This window comes from Acomys russatus, chromosome X (assembly GCF_903995435.1).
Source record: "Acomys russatus chromosome X, mAcoRus1.1, whole genome shotgun sequence".
Taxonomy (NCBI): Eukaryota; Metazoa; Chordata; class Mammalia; order Rodentia; family Muridae; genus Acomys; species Acomys russatus.
Window position 1 is genome coordinate 61358465 of NC_067169.1, and position 19702 is coordinate 61378166.

The following is a 19702-nucleotide window of genomic DNA, read 5'->3' on the forward strand; positions in this document are numbered from 1 at the left end:
TTAAAATGGCTACTTCTGCTTGCTTCCTGAGACCATTTGCTTGAATATTTTTTCCAGCCTTTTATTCTCAGGTAATGTCTATCTTTTTTGATGAGATGTGTTTCTTGAATGGAACAAACTGAAGGATCTTGTTTTTGCATCCATTTTGTTACCCTGTGCCTTTTTACTGGTGAGTTTAAGCCATTGATGTTGACAGATATTATTGACCAATCGTTATTGGATCCTTTTATTGTGGAGTTAGTGGTGATTGTGTGTGGCAGTGTCTGTTTTGGTTCTGCTGATGTGCGATTATCTGTATGCTGCATTTTCTTGGGTGTGGCTGCTCTTGGGTTTTTTTTTTTTTTTTATTAATTTACTCTTGTTACATCTCAGTGTTTATCCCATCCTTTGTATCCTCCCGTTCTTCCCTCCCCCCCATTTTCCCATTATTCCCCTCCCCTATGACTGTTCCTGAGGGGGATTACCTCCCCCTGTATATGCTCATAGGGTATCAAGTCTTTTCTTGGCAACCTGCTGTCCTTCCTCTGAGTGCTACCAGGTCTCCCCCTCCAAGGGACATGGTCAGATGTGAGGCACCAGAGTACGTGAGAAAGTCATATCCCACTCTCCACTCAACTGTGGAGAATGTTCTGACCGTTGGCTAGATCTGGGTAGGGGCTTAAAGTTTACCGCCTGTATTGTCCTTGGCTGGTGCCTTAGTTTGAGCGGGATCCCTGGGCCCAAATCTGCCTATCATAATGTTCTACTTGTAGGTGTCTAGGACCATCTGGATCCTTCTACTTTGCTATTCTCCCATGCTTCTCTCATTTAGAGTCCCAATAGGATGTCCTCCCCTCTGTGCCAGTTTCCTGGTAAGTGAAGGCTTTCGTGGGACATGCCCCTTGGGCTAGTATGCAGATATAAGTGAGTATATACCATTTGATTCTTTCTGCTTCTGGGTTAACTCACTCATTATGATCATTTCTAGCTCAATCCATTTATCCACAAATTTCGGGAATTCCTTGTTTTTAATAGCTGAGTAGTATTCCATAGTGTATAGGTACCACAGTTTCTTTATCCATTCTTCTACTGAGGGACACTTAGGTTGTTTCCATGTTCTGGCTATTATGAAGAACGCTGCTATGAACATGGTTGACCATATGTCCCTGTTGTGTGGTGGAGCATTTTCTGTGTATATTCCAAGGAGTGGAATAGCTGGGTCTTGAGGAAACCCTATTCCCATTTTTCTGAGATAGCACCAGATGGATTTCCAAAGTGGCTGTACTAGTTTGCATTCCCACCAGCAATAAAGGAGTGTTCCTCTCTCTCCACATCCTCACCAGCGTGTGGTGTCACTTGAATTTTTTATCTTAGCCATTCTGATGAGTGTAAGATGGAGTCTCAGAGTTGTTTTGATTTGCATTTCCCTGATGACTAAGGAGGTTGAGCATTTCTTTAAGTGTTTCTCAGCCATTTGATACTCCTCTGTTGAGAATTCTCTGATTAGTTCCAAGCCCCATTTCTCAATTGGGTTATTTGGTTTGGTGGTGTTTAATTTCTTGAGTTCTTTATATATTTTGGATATTAGACCTTTGTCAGATGTAGGGTTGGTGAAGATCTTTTCCCAGTCTGTAGGCTGTCGCTTTGTTCTCTTGACAGTGTCTCCTGCCTTACAGAAGCTTCTCAGCCTCATGAGGTCCCATTTATTAATTGGTGACATTAAGGCCTGGGCCGTTGGTGTTCTGTTCAGGAAGTTGTCTCCTGTGCCAATATGTTCCAGGCTCCTTCCCACTTTTTGTTCTAAGTGACTTAGTGTCTCTGGTTTTATGCTGAGGTCTTTAATCCACTTGGATTTGAGTTTTGTGCAAGGTGACAAATATGGGTCCAGGTGCATTTTTTTACACATAGACCTCCAGTTAGACCAGCACCATTTGTTGAAGATGCTATCCTTTTTCCATTGAATGGATTTGGCTTCTTTGTCAAAAATCAGGTGACCATATGTGTGTGGATTCATATCTGGGTCTTCGATTTGATTCCACTGATCAACCAGCCTGTTGCTGTGCCAGTACCATGCTGTTTTAATTACTATTGCTTTATAGTACAGTTTGAGATCAGGTATGGAGATTCCTCCGGAGCACCTTTTATTGTACAAGATTGTTTTAGCTATTCTGGGTTTTTTGTTTGTCCATATGAAGTTCAGAATCGAACTTTCAATGTCTTTAAAAAATTGTGTAGGTATTATGATAGGGATTGCATTTAATCTGTAGATTGCTTTTGGTAGGATGGCCATTTTTACTATGTTAATTCTCCCGATCCATGGCTGCTCTCATTTTGATGATGTTTTCCTTCTACTGTTTTCTGTAGAGCGGAGTTGGTGTTTAGATACTGTTTAAATTTGGTTTTGTCATGGAATATCTTGTTTTCTCCATCTGTGTTGATTGAAAGTTTTGCTGGATATAGTAGTCTAGGTTTGCATCTGTGGTCTCTTAGAGTCTGCATAATCTCAGTCTAGGCTCTTCTGGCTTTCATTGTTTCTGTTGAAAAGTCATGTGTAATTCTGATGGGTCTACCATTATTTGTTATTTTGCCTTTCTCTCTTGCAGCCTGTAGTATCTTTTCTTTATTCTGCAGGTTTAGTGTTTTGATTATTATGTGCCGGGATGAATTTCTTTTCTGGTCTAGCATATTTGGTGTTCTGTAGGCCTCTTGTATGTTCAAGGGTATCTCTTTCTGTAGATTGGGGGAGTTTTCTTGTATTATTTTCTTGAAGATATTCCCTGGTCCTTGAGACTTTGCATCTTCCTTTTCATCAACTCCTATAATCCTGAGGTTACTCTTTTTCATGGTGTCCTTGATTTCTTGGATGCTTTGTGTCACTAATTTTTCTGTTTTAAGATTCTCTTTGAGAGATGTATCAATTTCTTCTATTGTATCTTCAGCACCAGAGATTCTCTCTTCCATGTGTTGGATTCTGATAGTTATACTTGTCTGTTGGATTCCTGCTTCCTCTTTTTAATTGTTTTTCTAGATTTGTGATTTTTTAATATTGTCTAGTTCTGTTTTCATGTCTTGAATTGTTTTATTTAATTCCTTCACTTCTTTGCATGTGGTTTCCTGTTTCTCCTGCATTGCTTCTACTCATTTGTTTGTGCTATCCTGGAATTCCTGTAAGGATCTATTCATTTCCTCTTTATAGTTTTCGAATAGCTGTATAAGCATGGTTTTGAGGTCATCTTCCTGTGACTCTGCCATAGTAGGAAATCTGTTGGTTTCTGAGCTTTCTGGTGGAGCCATATGTCTTGATTTTTGTTATTAGACCTCTTATTCTTTCCTTTAGGCATCTGCTTACAAGGCTTGGACTTTCTGAGCTGGTATTCTCGGGGGTGAGTACCTTTGATACGGTGCTATTTTATATACTGGGTTCTCAGATTCTGCCTTCCTGTATCTATATTTGTTTGAGCTCTGCCCCCTGGATTCTGTGGTTTTATAGGGCTCCTCTGGCTGCTTGTCTCCTCTGAGAGATTCACCACACAATGAATTTGTGTTTTGGATGTCAGATGCTGTGTGACTTCTGTTTTGTTAATCTATTGCTCTGTAGACAGGCCCCTCTGTTTTGGTGTATTGATCCATCCAGCAGTCTAACCTCTTTCTCCCTGCTGGTTGCAGGCCTCCACTGAAACAAGGCGCTGGTCCACTCTCTGTTACCCACCTTTGCTGCTCACAGTCCCTTGCAGCCCCTGTTGCTTGCCACTTCCCGCTACTGATCTCAGGAATCCTTCCCACAAATCACCACTATGGGTGTTTTGTTTCCCGCGGCCTACCTCAGCAAGTGCCGCTGATGTTGCTGGCGCCACAGCAGCCACCGATGTTGCTATCACTGTCGCTGCAGCTCTAGCTGCTGCTGCCTCCACTGCTGTGGATGCTCTGTTCCCCAGGGGGTCCATGCTTTTTTTCTCCATGTTTGGGGGTGCACAAGTTTGTCCTTATTTTGTTCTTGGTGCACTATGGTTTCTTCTGCTGTAGTGGTGTGGAGAGCTTAGTGTTCCTGCTTAAGAAATAAGTCCAGTTTCCTGCCTTGATTTCTCTGGCATCTAAACAAGATCCACACTGATCGCTGCCATCTTGGAATCCCTGCAGCTTTTAATATTTGTTCTGTATATTTTGTGTTTTGATTATTATGTGATGGGAAGTTTTTCTTTTCTGGTCTATTCTATTTGGTGGTCTGTAGGCCTCTTGTATGTTAATAGGCATGTCTTTCTTATTTTTAATCTCAATTTTTTAATTATTATTTTTACTTATACATTTATGTTATTACACATATATAAAACAAACTGCATACAGCAAGAGGACCCACAGGACAATGGGGAATTATGTTCATGCTACATTTATAGTGTTTTCTTATATGATTTCTTTTTCCAAGAGTAAGCTCTATCAACCTAAGGAGAATGACTATCTGAAGTAAATGACTATGATTCATTTATATCTTGAAAAGTTTAAGATGACATTTATTTGAGCAGAAAATTTAGGGTTTTGGTTTCCCACTTGAAAAATCGAATAAATCTCACCATAATACTTTGAATGAAATTATATTTTGTTTGAATGATTTGTATTGTAATGTGAACATTAAAAGATTTATTATATATTTTTGCCTACTTTTGCTCATATTTTATTCTTCTCTTTCAGTTTGCAGAATTCAGTGTAGAAAATACAGGAGTGAAGACAAAACTGTGAGATCCAAAGAGACTTCAAATCTCAGCTACAAGCAAGTTTCACGGGAAAAATTAAAGGAAAGGCACACCTATAGCTCATTAACAGATGAAAAGATTCACAGAAAAGCCAGCCAGAAAGTATCTGTCTATAAGCGTCATTCCAAGGAGTATGGCTATACCCATAGCTGTGAGAGTTTTAGGTATCAAGTTACTCCCAATCCTCTAAGTTCTGAGACTTGCATCTCTAATATTTCGTCACTTGTTGACAGCCCAACTTGTGAGAGTCCTAAGTCTGTCACAAGACAGAAGGCTCGAAGAAGTATTACATTTTCTTTGGATGTAGGAACTCAACAATGTACCAGATGTTTTATGGAAATCGGTACCTCTTCTTTTCATAAATGCCCCATGAATTCTGATGATTCTGACTCTGATTCTTCTTTCCATGGCCAGAGTTCATCACATTGCAAATATTCTCTGAGCTCTAAAACTGTTAGACACTACAAGACTTCTCGAAATCGCCCTTTATCTCAATCCCTAGATCCTAAGTATCATGTGGGCATCCGCTGCTCGCTGCACAGGGAAGATTCTAAATGTTCTATGGATTCCAGCTCTTATTTACATTGTGAAAGTTGTTCAGCTCTCCAAAAACATAGGGGCTCTTCTTCTACCCACACTATCTCTACAGACACTAAAAAAATCAGGGACCAGGGTCACATAATGTCAACACCAGTAAGATTGTCTCAAAGTGAAAGCAAGTTCAACCTTACTACCCAACTTCAAAATAAAGATAATCCTGAGGACAGCAATATTAAATTTATTAGCGCTAAAAGTGTCAAAGCTAAGGCTAATATACTTGTTTCTAAAGATGATACAGACCATGAAGATGAAACAACTACTGAAGATGAAACAGAGGTTGAATATGAAACAGACACTGAAGATGAAGATGACACCAAAGATAAGAAAGATCCCAAAGACAAATCGGACCCTGATGGCAGCAGTTATCCTGAAGGTGGCAACTCTGAAAATAATACTGACAGCAACAATGGGTCTAATCCTAGTGGTGCTTCCGGGCCTACAGGTGGACCTGATTCCAGCAATGATGGTGACTCTAAAAATATAACTGATAACAATAAATCTGACCCTGCCGTTGAAAATGCCACCAATAGTGACATTAACTTGAAATATAGCACTGATGAGATATGTACCAACAATTTAGACAATGCTTCTGATCAGGAAGAATATTTCAATCAATGCAATGATGCTAACTTCAAGGCTGACACAAACCAAACCTGTGCCTCTGGAAATGAAAATAGAACTGTGATGGACTGTGTTTCTGGTTGCAACAATGACACTGACCCTAAAAATGCCACTGGACAAGAAAGATATAATGTTCACTCTGAGATAATTAGATCACTTTCCAACAATCCTGACTTCATCAAAAATGAGAATGCTCCTAGCATCAACCCCAGCTCCCAAAACAGCCATGGCCCCCTAAAAGATCTTGACTCTAACTCTATTAGCAAACCCAGTAGTGCTACTAGTCATGATGTTGTTAGTACTAACAACATTGCAGACCCTTACTATGGCACAAAACCTACTAGCACTGCTATTTACAAATATACAGCTATGCTAAACTATTATTCAGACCTTAATGATGTCATAGTGTTTAAATATAAAGTAAGTTCAAGTTTTATAGTCAACTCAAAGTATTTTGACAGAAAGAAATACGCTATGAGACCCAACATTACACCTAGCACTGTCAATGCTGTTAATACTAGCAAAATTACCAGCTGTACTAGTGCTATTACTGCTGGAAAAAACTATGCCACAGACACTAAACATTTCCCTCGATTTAGTCATATAAATAGTTTCAACATTATCATCAATGCTAATAATTCTACTAGTACAAGCGATATTAACAATGCCCCTGTTACTGAATTAGAAATCAATTCCACATCATCTGTCCTTAAAATTGTTTATGGAAGTATCTCAAACTTTGTTTTTGGCACAAACTATACTTATCCTGATTTTTTGATAACCTCCAAATTTTATGACCCACTTGAGCTTAGTAGAGCTTATACAATTTTTGATAACCAAAATATTGGTGCTCAATTCCAATACTCTGCTGTATACATGGACTCTCATAATTGTAAATATGCCACTGGGTCCATAGATGCCATTGATGCCAAAGAATCTGGATTTGTAAAAGATTTTTCTAGGGTCCAGAATCCAATTGGCATCAAGGGCCCTTCCCCTTTCAAGATTCTTTCATATCAAAATGTTCCACTCCCTAGTATTGATGTTATAGTGGAAGCTGAACTGCCAGATATTTTGAAGTTTGCTCTATCATCAGGTGCTATGAAGCAATCATTTGAGGTAAGTTTAACATAAATATCCATTTCAAATTTATTTTCCATTTCTTGTAATTTTTACTGTTAGGTTACTGAAACATAGTTTTACATTATGTTACGTAGTTGGATATGTAAACTTTGGAATAGAGGAGACAATGTACCTGGTATTACTTATTTGACACCTGAAAGTCAAAAGTAAAATTTTCAATAGGAAATAGTCATATTCTATACATTTGGTGAATGAAAAAATACCATTCATTACACTGTAATTGACAGCTCTACTTCTCTGCTTTCTTAATAATGTTTGAATAGCTCATAATGTAAACCTAGTCACAGGCAAACCAGGATATTTTCATGCATGTATTACTAACATATACCATGGTTTTGGTTATAGTCCTCTTCAGTGATATAGGAAAGATGAATGTAGGCATGAGGGCAAATGTAGGAATGTAGGAATGAAGGAAGAAGGGCAAAAGAGAAGAATGATCCAAATTCATCTTAAATATTATGAATGAAACTAACCCAAAATCAACTTTGAAAACACTGATCTTTTAAAGATGAGTATCTGAAGTAGCTGTGGCATTGTAAATGCATTTATTCTTAAATAAATAGCTCTTGAGTTAAATTGATGATAAATAAGAAAGCAAAGTTACCCACCAATAGCTTTTCTTTTTTAAATTTTTATTAATTTATTCAGATTACATCTCAATTGTGACCCCTTCACTTGTATCCTCCCATTCCTCCCTCCTTCCCTCTTTCACCCTATTCCCCTCCCCTAGGTCTGTGGCAGATGGGGATCTCCTCCCCCACCATATGGTAACAGCCTATCAGGTCTCATCTTGGTAGCCTGCTTATTCTTTCTTTGAGTGCCACCAGGCCTCCCCACCCAGGGGAAGTGGTCAAAAATGGGGCACCAGTGTTCATGTCAGAGTCAGTCCCCACTCTCCACACAACTGTGGATAATGTCTTGTCCATTGGCTAGATCCGAGTAAGGTTCAATGCTTACTTCATGTTCATGCTTACTCCTTGGTTGGTACAGTAGTTTAAGCAGATACCCCTTGGCCCAGATCTGCCTGTCAAGATGTTCTTCTTGTAGGTTTCTAGGACCCTCTGGATCCTTCTATTTCCCCATTCTCCCATACTTCTCTCACCTAGAATCCCAATAGGAGCTTTTCTACTTTTAATTTAAGACCTGTTTATCTTATTTTTCTTTACAATAAGTAAGCCTATATTTTAATCAAAATTTTCTCTAGTGGTCTGAATTATGTGGACAGATTGAGGTTGCTAAAGTATTTGGAAAACTATTTTTGACAATAGCAAATTACCATTATTTTTTATGTAACTTACCAACATGTTATCAATGAAGAATAATTACATTAATATACATTGAATTTTAGAACTTTTATACATTAGACAAAGTAAATAAACTTAAATTTGACTTTAGTGTCTATGTGTAAATGTTTAACTCCCTATAGCTTGCTTGCCATAAAATAATTAAATGAATATAATACATTTAAAATGCAGCACAGATTTGAAACCAAAATAGAAATGCCAACTTATCTCCTTCATGCTTTTACCTTAATAGAGAACAGTTTTATGTTTTTTTCGAAGAAGCAACATCTTCATAGAAAACAGCAAGTATAGTTTTTATGTTTTGCTTATATAAGGAAAATTAGCTGGTTATAAGTAGTAGAGAATTTCTCAGATAAAATCTTTCAAATTAAAAGTTTAGTTTTTTTCTCAGTTATTTCAAGTTAACCTTTGTTTTCATTGTATGATAAAATAAATAAGTTTTATTTTATTCTTTTGGTATTTATGGCCAAATCAACACATGTTTTTAAAGTTTATAAATTCTGAAGAATGTAGTTATCATTTTGTGTTTTATATTTAAAACTATGGCATTGAAGAACTATGTTTCCTAACTAAGGGTAACAAGATGAAATATGCCTATAAAATTGACTGCATGTACATAGGAAACAAATTTTCAAATACAAACCATTGATTTCTCTTAAAGAAAATAACAAAATTAGCTTTTAATAAACTGTATATAAATAAATACTATACCTACGAATGTGTTTTCTAATATTTATGCCAAGACTAGACAATTGAAATATTTGCAACCAATTACAGTATTTTCAATGGAACTGAGCAGACTTCACAGTAAATTGTGAATAGCTTTAGAAAACAATGTATTTTTGAGTCTTCCAAAGCAACGTATTTTCTGTAAGAGTGACTGCCTTCCCTTAGACATTTGGTGTTTGATATTTGCCTAGTTTTAGTACATTTGTGTTCATATTTGCCCAGTGAAAACAATTAAGAGGGTATGGGTGCTTTTTATACCTACAGTTAATTAAATGAGAAATTCTCACTTAAAGAAATAACATTTGTCATAAATAAACCAAAATAACCCACTCAACTCCAGCATACATAGTCAAGCCACTTGCACATTTTTATTCAATCATTTAATAGACATTTAATGATTAAACAGTGCTGTAAGGTAAAAAAATAAAAATAAAAATAACAAGAATAGACTAAGTAAAAAACATAACTGCTAGCCCCTGAAGAAGTCATAGTCTAGTAACCTTCATAGGAAGCAAGTAGGCATTTGAGACAGCAGGTAAATCAAAACAAATTTAACAGCGTCTGAATTTCAAGAGTGACTGGATATGCTTCCAATGTATTTAACTTACTTTGAAGTATAGGTATAGGTTATTTTGTGCTACAAGTTTTACAAATACTTACTGAGATCCCAATTTCAAAAGTTATCTTTTTTTTGTGGTAATGGTTAATTTGTTTACAGTAAAGCTAGAACTACGTTACTAAATGACTAGTGTCACTTAATAAATTATCTAAAAGTTAGATTATAAAAGCAGAAGTAATACAATTCCCAATCTGATGACAATTTTAATGACTTGTAAGAATTGTATTAGAACCAGTCAGAGTTAACCATGTTGTATTTACAGCAGAATGGTTGAAGTATAAAATTATTCAGTAATAACCCTGAACAATTCAGTAGTTTCATATAGTTAATTAAAGCAAAAAAAACTTATATAGAATAGGCATTTCCATTAACAAATGTCTGCACACAACTATCGAAATACTCTTTTTGTACTAAAGTTCACTTAATATCTCTAATAAGTACCTCAAAAATTAGTAAGTAAACATGTTCTTGAATTTATAAGTACTTTGAATATTTAAGGATGCAAAGGAAAGTCTCTGTTTTTGGAAGACTGAACGTTACAATATAACAATGTAAAAAGAAAGATAGTCTGAAGTAGACAAAAGCTGTAGGACTTGTACTTTAAGTGCTATTCCTAGTATAACAAGTCCTTCCTTATTGCATAACCATGGAGGGATATTTATTAGCTTAATTAGTGTGATAAAATAAATGTTAAAGGTACATATAGTCCAGAGAATGCAGTATCCTCCTAAAAATAAAAGACTCCCTATTATATTTACACAGAGATAATGAAATTGCCCACTCCTGACATTTTATGAGTATACTATATTTTCTTACAGTGGAAGATGTGTTTCTTAGAGATTTTCAGTCTGAGATACCATCAAAGATCTTCTGTTCAAAGATAATGGCAACTTGTTCAAGGTCTGTTAATTGTTCAACTTCTTTACTAAGAGCACCATCAGTGTACCAGACATTCTTAGAAAGTATCTATTTTATATATCAATTTACTATTTTTCACATTAAAACGGTGCTTTGATGGTCTCTTAGTGTTCTATTACTTATCAGATAAGGATTTTTATCTTTAATATTTTATAGTGCTGAGTTATTGAACCAGGACCAATGTTGTGTTAAACAAGTGAGCTATCATTTAACTGCACCTGTAAGTAAGATGGGGACTTGGAAGTGTTCAGTTGAGATCTAGTAAACTGAACTAGATTTTCCTTTTGGTATAGTTAAAGGTTTCAAATTGGATATAATTAAAGTATTCTCTCAAAGAATTCTGAGAGAAAAAGTAAGTGATTGAAAAAAGAGAGAACATACAAAATGTCCTGCATAATTTGGGAGAATATTATCATTAATCTTCTAAAAGATAAAAATGTTACCAGCTGAGGTTGCACATGTCTTTAATTCTAGAACTCCAGAGGCAAAGATAAGCAAACCTCTGTAAGTTCAGCATATCCTTTTCTATATAGCAAGTTCCAGGTAGACTAGTCAAGGTTACAGACAAAGACTATCACAGAAAAGAAAAAAAATATCTAAAATTTGCTTTAAATGCTATTCTATATTTATGTAATGTGTAATTTTCCAAGAAACCTATAAAGACACAGGTGAGGAATCCGAAGAGAACCAGATGTCTCAAATACCAAATAAGGAATACCTTTGTTACTGCTCCAGTGTGTAGACAAATCAGTGTCCATGACCTTTCTGTAGGAAATTCAGAATCACAGTTTTCCTGATTATTCAGGGTTTCTCATACAGCTTTCTCTTTATTATAGTACCAGAGGTACATTTTTTCATCTAATAAATTGTATACTACCAATAGAAACTGGTAGCAACTAAATAAAATATGTAATGATAGAAAGAGAAGTTATGTTGTAGTTCATGAAATGACAATCTCTAGATAATTATATAAGATTCTCAACCAGAAAAAAATGACTAAGAAAGCAATTGTGAGAGTTTTAAGCAAATCTGAGAAAAATTCATTATTTAATTCCTTCAAAATATTCTTCAATACAAATTTTAAATAGTACGTGATGTACAACAAAAGGTTGAGAATGATGAAATTAGAAGCTAAATAAAATTTGGGGTTATTCAAGCCCTTAGTAATACAAAATAGTCACAATTTTATGTGGTTATGTTACCTCCATTTTCCAGATGAGGAAATAGAAGCATAGTATAGTTAAGTTATATTTCCATGTTTACAAAACTATAAAATGAAATAGCCTATGGTTAATCATATAGAGTTAACTTATATATTAGATAAAACATAATATTGTATCAATCAAATGTGGTAAGCATAATATTAGCCTAATATAGCATACACATAGATTATGAAATAAATATCACTGTGGTCCCATCTTATTATTTGAAGAAACAGTATTATCCCTGTGATTGTAAGGTAATCGTAGGAGTTACTTGGGTAAGGAGTTGAACCTTTCAAGGGTTGTGATATCCAAACATTTTCAATTAAATAAATTAAAGTATTCAAAGGAAAATATATTTTTATTTTATTATCACTTATAACTCCCTAGTTTCTTTTTATTCTGTTGTTGCAGCTCAGCCTCAAAACAGTTAGCAGACAAAACGTTGGCCATTGATTAATGAAAAGAATACGTTGAGATGGAAAAGACAAAAGTACAACCAAGAAGGTTCTGAGAATATGAGCAGATAACTTCAAAAGAACTACAGAGATCCCCAGTGTTTATTTTATGTTTATTCTTAGACATTCTCCCCACTTATGTCTATGCTTTTATTGTCTATTAATACTTCAAAGCACCATGTGACAATTGCCCCATTCATATTACTTACTTGTGGCAGAATCTGTAATTAGGAAAAAGACACACTGTAGTCCTTTTCTCAACATCATAGAAAAATACTTTTAAGTATTCAGACATGCTTTTCAACTAGAAATTCTTCCATGTATTCTCTGTATTCCAAAGAAGATGGCTTTAACTTGAAAAAAAATTTTAAAACTGATAGTCCTATTTAGTATTGTGGTGCCAATTCTAGAGAAGAACCCATACTAAATTCATATTTTATTGTTAATCTTGATTGCTGTTGTTACTGCTTTGTGAGTATGGAGCTCAAAATTAAAATAGTTAATATGGATCAGTATTGTGCAGTGTTTAACTTTTTATTTATCTCATTCAAGTGAAACTATCTATGGATCATCCTGAAAGAAAAAACAGATATAGGACTTAACAAGATTGAGCTGAAAAATATCAATTGAAATAAAGGAAAATTTATTTCCCTTGTAGTTAGAAGGCAGAACTAGCTTTCTATGCAATCTAAAATAAGCATGTCCAGGTACATTGCATTCATAGGCAATCAAACCATGATAATTTGACAAACTTTTATATCAGATATACTCAAGACACTGTGTTCTAGTATTCATTACTTAAATCTAAGTTTCTTCTTCAGCTACCCAAGTTTTCCAAGTTTTTGCCTTGCTTTGTGTGTATGTATGTATGCGTGTGTGTGTGTGTGTGTGTGTGTGTGTAAACACCATGTTCTTTTCACACTTTCCCTCAACATAAAACTTACCTCCTTCATAGGCTGCATATAAACAATATTGATTGACTCTATCAAATTTCTAGTCATCCAGGGTAGATGTTAGTATATTTGGGGAAACACCAGTAGTATAGTATGCATAGAGTTCATGGTGTAGATAATGTGATGGTAGTAAACTCATGTTGGAAACCGATGCAAGAACCTTGTTTACCTTAATAGAAAAGTAAGACAATTCTCAGAAAACAACTGTTAAAGCAAGGTAACAATGTGACCTAATTTAGCTGCAAAGAAATCAGTTTATTGGTGGTATGGAGGATTTATTTGAGAGGAACATGAGAGTGGGACTATTACTATCTCCCTGCATTATTCTAGACTCCAACTCAAATGGTCTTGAAATAAGTCAGTAAGCATTAAAAATGGAAAAGATAAAGTGTGCTTGACATACTAAAATAAGAATGACTCAAAATTGCTAGATAACTGGATGCAGGAAGAAAGAAGGAAATAGTTAAGGGAACTTATGGTTCTAATGTAAATGATAGTGTGGTATGATGCCTGAGGAAATGGAGTTACCTGTTTGACTTGAGATTTCTTAGTAACATCTAAAAATGTTATCCCTGGACCTTCAAGATTGCTCAACAATTATCAGGTGCCCACTATCAGGCATGATGATCTGAGTTTGATTCCTGGGACTTATATGATGGAAGGAAAGAACAACTTTCATAAGTTGTCCTATGACCTTCACATATGTACCAGAAGATGTGTACATGCATGCATGCACATACATTCACATGCACACACACAAATCATTTAAAAACATAATTGAATAAAAATTTTAAAAAAATGTTTCAAAATTAAGAGTAGAACACTAATTGCCTGCAGTGAAGAACAATACTCATCACAATGGTAAGGATGCCTTGTTTTTAATGTTTTAAGTTTCCAGAACCTTACATCTTAATTTTTATATTAATTGGGTCAATGAAGACATGAATTCTGGGGCCCCAGATTTGATCACTTCCCCTTGGTGATGACTCTGTTTCTTAGCAACTAAACTTTATTATACAACCCAACTAGCTTATACAAGAAGGAAAAAGGTTAAAGGGACAAAAGAGTGAACCTTCCAGTAGCTGTTCCACGGGACGGGTCTTTAGGTGTCTCTCTGGCCTGCGTGCTGGTCCGCTGCCCCCACACGCTCTCTCTACAGCCGATTTTGTTATTCTCTCTTCCCCAACTGTCTGAGTCACGTGGGAAGGACCAGCTCCTTCTCCCGGTGAGGGTCCATTAGAAAGACAATAGTCCAGGTGGAGTTCCCAGGTCTGCTTCCTGAATTCCAGACCCAGGATGGCTCCACTCAGTCTGTCACAAGGTATTCATGGGGTCCCCCAAGGGTAAAGCCCGCCAAGACTGCTCCCACCTGTGACAAAGCTTAATCTTTCCCACACCTTGGTAGGGAGCCTCAGCCAGCACACAAAAGAAGTGGAAGCAGGCTATCTGGATGAGCCCCTCTTAGGCTGTGGTAATATGGTGGGGAAGGAGGTCTCCTTCTGTCAAAGGTCTATGAGAAAGGAATAGGGCAGAAGAGGAAAGGAGGGAGGGAGGAAGAGAATGGGATGATACAAGCAAGGGGATAACAATCAGGAGGTAATATGAGCAAATTATAATTTAAAACAAGCAAAAAATCTCTAAAGAACAAAGAAACAAACTACATGCTTACATTGAACATAAAATAAATATTGATTTCTGAGCCTTTTCTGCATAATCATAAATTACATAAAATATGTTTAATTTGTTTTATTCAGTAGGAAATTTCTATGAAATGTGTCCTCTAGTTTTTAATATCAAAGCACACACTGAATATATAGGTTTTTTAAAATTCAGTAAATTGTACAAGTTTTCAGAGTTACTCAACTTTGTCTCCTTGAAAATACTACAAGATACTATTTATTGCTTAAAATAAACCCACAAAGTTGTCAATATATAAGAAAAATATGGCATAAAGCACTCTAGAGCTCTCCTTATTTTTACTTGCTTGCCTAGCTATTGAAGTTGCCATAAGTTATATATTCACATCTGAAGAGTTGGAGATAGGTCCACATATGAGGAAAAAGTATTTGGTATTTGGCTTTCTGAATCTGAGTTACCACGTTGAATATCTATTTTCTACAGATATTATTATTATTATTATTTCTGCTGTTGAATACCATTCCACAGTGTATATGCACCATATTTTCATTTTCTGTTTTCCAAATGAACATTTAGGTTGATTACATTTCCTAGATATTGGGAATAGAGCAGCAGTGAACATTAGGATGTAAATTTATTTGGACACTTGCCAAGCAACAGTATAGCTGGGACATATAATAGACTTATTTTTAGCTTTTTGAGAATTATCCACACTGATTTGCAGAGTTACTGTACTAGTTTGCAGTCCTACCAACAGTAAATGTTACTCTCTTTTGAGTTTGCAATTTTGTGCTATTTGTCTACATGCCATTTTTGTGCCAGTACCATACAGTTTTTTATAACTATATCACAATAATATATCTTAAAACCTGGAATGGTAATATCTCCAGGAATGTTTGATTTGTTCAGATTATCTTGTGGTTCCAAATTAATAATAGAATGGTTTTTTATTTCTATGAAGAACAGGGAATTTTTAAATTGGGTTACATTGAGTCTGAATAACTTTTTGTTCAGTAGTCACTTTTTTCTTTTTTGCCTTTGCTTTTTTCTTTTTTTTTATTAGACATTTAAAATTTTTACATAAACGTTTATATTATTACACATATATACAAAACATATTACCTATATCAAAAAGAACCATGACTTAATCAGGAATTATATAAATGTTACATTCTTAGTGTTTTGGCTATTTATATTTGACAACCTTGAAAAAAACATCTTTCCATGTTGGTGTGTCTAAAATTCTGAATGTAAATCAATCTCCATCACATATTGTTGGTATCAACTAAAAACATCTATCTAGACCTAACAACATCTTAATCCCTAAACAACTAAGCTTCACTATAAAACTAAGCTACCTGACCTTCAAGTCCATCAGAGACTTGAAAAGGAATAAACTTGATTACGCCAGGAGTGCAGGTGAGTAGCTTTCCAAATGAGAAGATGACCGAGATGGCTTGCTACATGAATAGTCACCCAAAACTCGCTATAATTTTGGAGCATCATCTTCAGCCTTCTGGCCCAATATATCTGACAGACATATTTGTGAGGCAGGAACTATTGAGGACTTGCTTACCCTTTCTTTGTAGAGTTTGACTGTCAACTCTGCCTGCATCCAAGTGTGCCTTTTTTTAGACAGAATTCTGTCTGTGGCAGAAATGAGGACCTTTTGCCCAGTGGCTTGTTTGCCACATTTAAAGCTGTCTCCACAAGGAGGTTCTTTGATGTTCATCCTCCTCTTTGAGGTAGGCTGGGTATTACCAGGAGCTAACCTGTCTCATTGTCAGTGAATCTTTAAAATTAAAAAAAAAAAAAAATTTAAAATGGCATATTCTGCATGTCTCTGAGGTTTTTGAAGGCCTTATCTAACTATCCTAACTTTTTATAGAATCATATCAGAATCACAGCAGAATTCTTCAAGAAGGATGTAAAGCCAGCATTTACTAGATTGTTTAAAAATACATAAACAGAAGGGCTACTTCCAAATTTCTTCTATTAATCCAGTATTATTTTAATACCCAAACCAGACAAATACATACCAAAACAAAGAACTACTGTCCTAATAAACCTGATGAACACATTTTTTAAAATTCTCAATAAATTACTTGAAAAATACAGGCATATATCAAAAAAGGTTATTCACTAGGACCAAACTGGCTATATTCCTGAGATGCCAGGATGATCCAGTAGATGTAAGACATTAAATGTATTAAACCACAAAGATTGTCTTAAAGACAAAAAATATCCACATAATCTCAATAGCTCTGAGGTAATGTTTATCTTTATTGCTGAGGTGTGTTTCTTGTATGCAGCAGAATGATGGATCCTGTTTTCACATCCCTTCTGTCAGCCTGTGTCTTTTTTCTGGGGAGATGAGGCCATTGATGTTAAGAGATATTAATGACCAGTGGTTGTTAATTCCTTTTGTTTTAATAGTGGTGGTGGTAGAGTATATGTGTTTCTGTGTTTTGGATTTATGGATGTGGAGTTATTTATTTCCTGTGTTTTCCTGCCTTCTTGAGTTGGAGTTTTCCTTCTAGTACCTTCCTTGGGGTGCTGTGATTCCTTCTGGGTCTGGGATTTTTCTTTCCTCCTCCTCCTCCTCCTCCTCCTCCTCCTCCTCCTCCTCCTCCTCCTCCTCCTCCTCCTCCTGTTGCTGCTCCTCCTCCTGCAGCTGCTCCTCCTCCTCCTGCTGCTGCTGCTCCTCCTCCTGCTGCTCCTCCTCCTGCTGCTGCTGCTCCTCCTGCTGCTGCTCCTCCTCCTCCTCCTGCTCCTCCTCCTCCTCCTTCTTCTCCTCCTCCTCCTCCAAGGGGCTTTTTTATTGTTTGCTCAAGTTCTTCATTTTTTTCTGAGTCAATTTAGGTTGTTGATCTCTTCTTAGTTTATCTTTAGTAACTTGGCTGAATCTTGAAATCCATTGATTTCTTTTAGGTTTTCTAGCTTAATGAAGTACAGGTTTGTAAAATACTCCTTTTTAATATTATGGATTTCTTTGGAGTCTGTTCTAATGTTTCTTTTTTTATTTTGTATTCTACTAATTTGGGTCATTTCTTTCTTTTGCTTAGTTGGGCCAGGATCTGTCAATTTTGTTTATCTTCTTAAAGAACCACCTTTTAGACTCATTTATTCTTTGTATTGTTTTGTTTTAGTTTATTATTTTCTGTCCTGAGAGTTATTATTTCTTACTGTCTACTACTTGTCTTCCAAATGCTTAGTTGTATCATTAAGTCTTTAATGTGTCCCAGGAAATTTTCTGAATTGTGATTTCATTTTCATTCAATTCTAAGAAATTTTTATTTTTTTAAAAAAATTATTATGTTTCTTTTTTTAATGTACATTTATATTATCACACATGAGTAAAGCAAACTGCATACAGCAGAAAGAAGCATGAGACAATCATGAGTTACACAAATGTTACAGTCATAGTGATTTGGCTATTTGTATTTGTCAAACTTGAAGTTGACATCTTTCCTATCTTGTTGGGTCTAAATTTCTGAGTTAAAATCAATTTCTATTATGTCTCATATCTATTAATTAAATCAGCTATCTTGATCTAAAATTATCTTATCCCCTAACCAACTAAACTTGATTGTAAGACTAAGCTATATTGTTTTCAACCCCCATCAGAAACTTGAGAAGGAATAAAGCTCAATGACTGTGTGAACTGGAAGTGCATGTTAGCAGCTTCCAAAAAAAAAAGCAAAAAAAAAAAGGCTGAGGCAGTTTACTGCCTAAACAGTCACCCAACACTCTCTGTAATGTTGGAGCATCATCTTCAGCCTTCTAGCCCACTTGTCTGCCAGACATATTCATGAGACAGGAACTATTGAGGACTCACTTACTCAGTCTTGGCAGAGTTTGGCCTTTGACCCTGCCTACATCTAAGCTTGCCCAATTTTAGGCAGAATCCTGTCTGTGGTAGAAATGAAGACATTTTGACCAGTGGCTAGTTTGCCACATTTGAAGCCAACTCCATAAGTAGGTTCTTTGTGGATCATCATCTTTCTTTGAGGTAGGCTGGGTGTTGCCAGAAGTTAACTTGTCTTGTTGTTAAAGAATCTTTAAAATAATAAAATCATCTTTAAATACCATATTCTGTAGGTCTCTGAGGCTTTTGAAGACCTTATTTTAACTATTTTACCTTATATATCTACAGAATTATATCTATCTGTTAGACCTAGGATATATATTCTTGTGATAAACAGACTAGTATTTGGCATGACCATGATTTGCATCAATATAAAAAATTCTATACCAATAAATTAAAAATAACCTCCTTTGTGAGTAACAATTAAGGCCTTGAGTTAAAGAGTAGGTTCAATCATCTATCTTTTGTTTTATCCTCCCTCTATATTTCTATATCCCCCTTTCTTTCTTTTCAGCTCCTCTCTCCTTACCTACAAAAGGAAGATAAAGGAAAAGAGAGATGTCCCTGAGTCCACCTAGTTTTCTCTCTGTATAAGACCAATAATAACTTATAACCACCTTGTGATGAAAATAAACATCTGCAAACCAAGAAAGCAAACAGAAACTTGCCCGAATCCCCTTAGAGGAAATGGGACATCACTCTCTTAAGGTTTCTTTAGGCTGAATTGGGGCAATTAATACCTTAAAAAGGGCCAAAATTTGGGGAAAATCGTTAAGCAAGTCAGAGATTGCATTTGTGGTCTAGCTTCTAAATGTTGAGAGATTACAGGATTAACAGTCATGTGTAGGACAGACTGAAATGCTTGACCAAATGGGATCAGAAGCTTTCTACAACCCTGTCCAGGAACCTGTCCAATTTTGATGGG

General features: G+C 35.7%; 1 protein-coding gene across 1 annotated transcript in view; it reads left to right on the forward strand.

Annotated features, from left to right (window-relative positions):
* Positions 1-12316, forward strand: part of LOC127185309 (uncharacterized protein DDB_G0287625-like) — a 44344-nt gene extending 32028 nt beyond the window's left edge. The window contains exons 3-4 of the mRNA XM_051141819.1: positions 4663-7064; positions 12275-12316. Of these exons, the coding sequence (XP_050997776.1) occupies positions 4663-7064; positions 12275-12316 (2444 nt within the window). The remainder of the gene's footprint in view (positions 1-4662; positions 7065-12274) is intronic.
* Positions 12317-19702: the final 7386 nt, after the last annotated feature.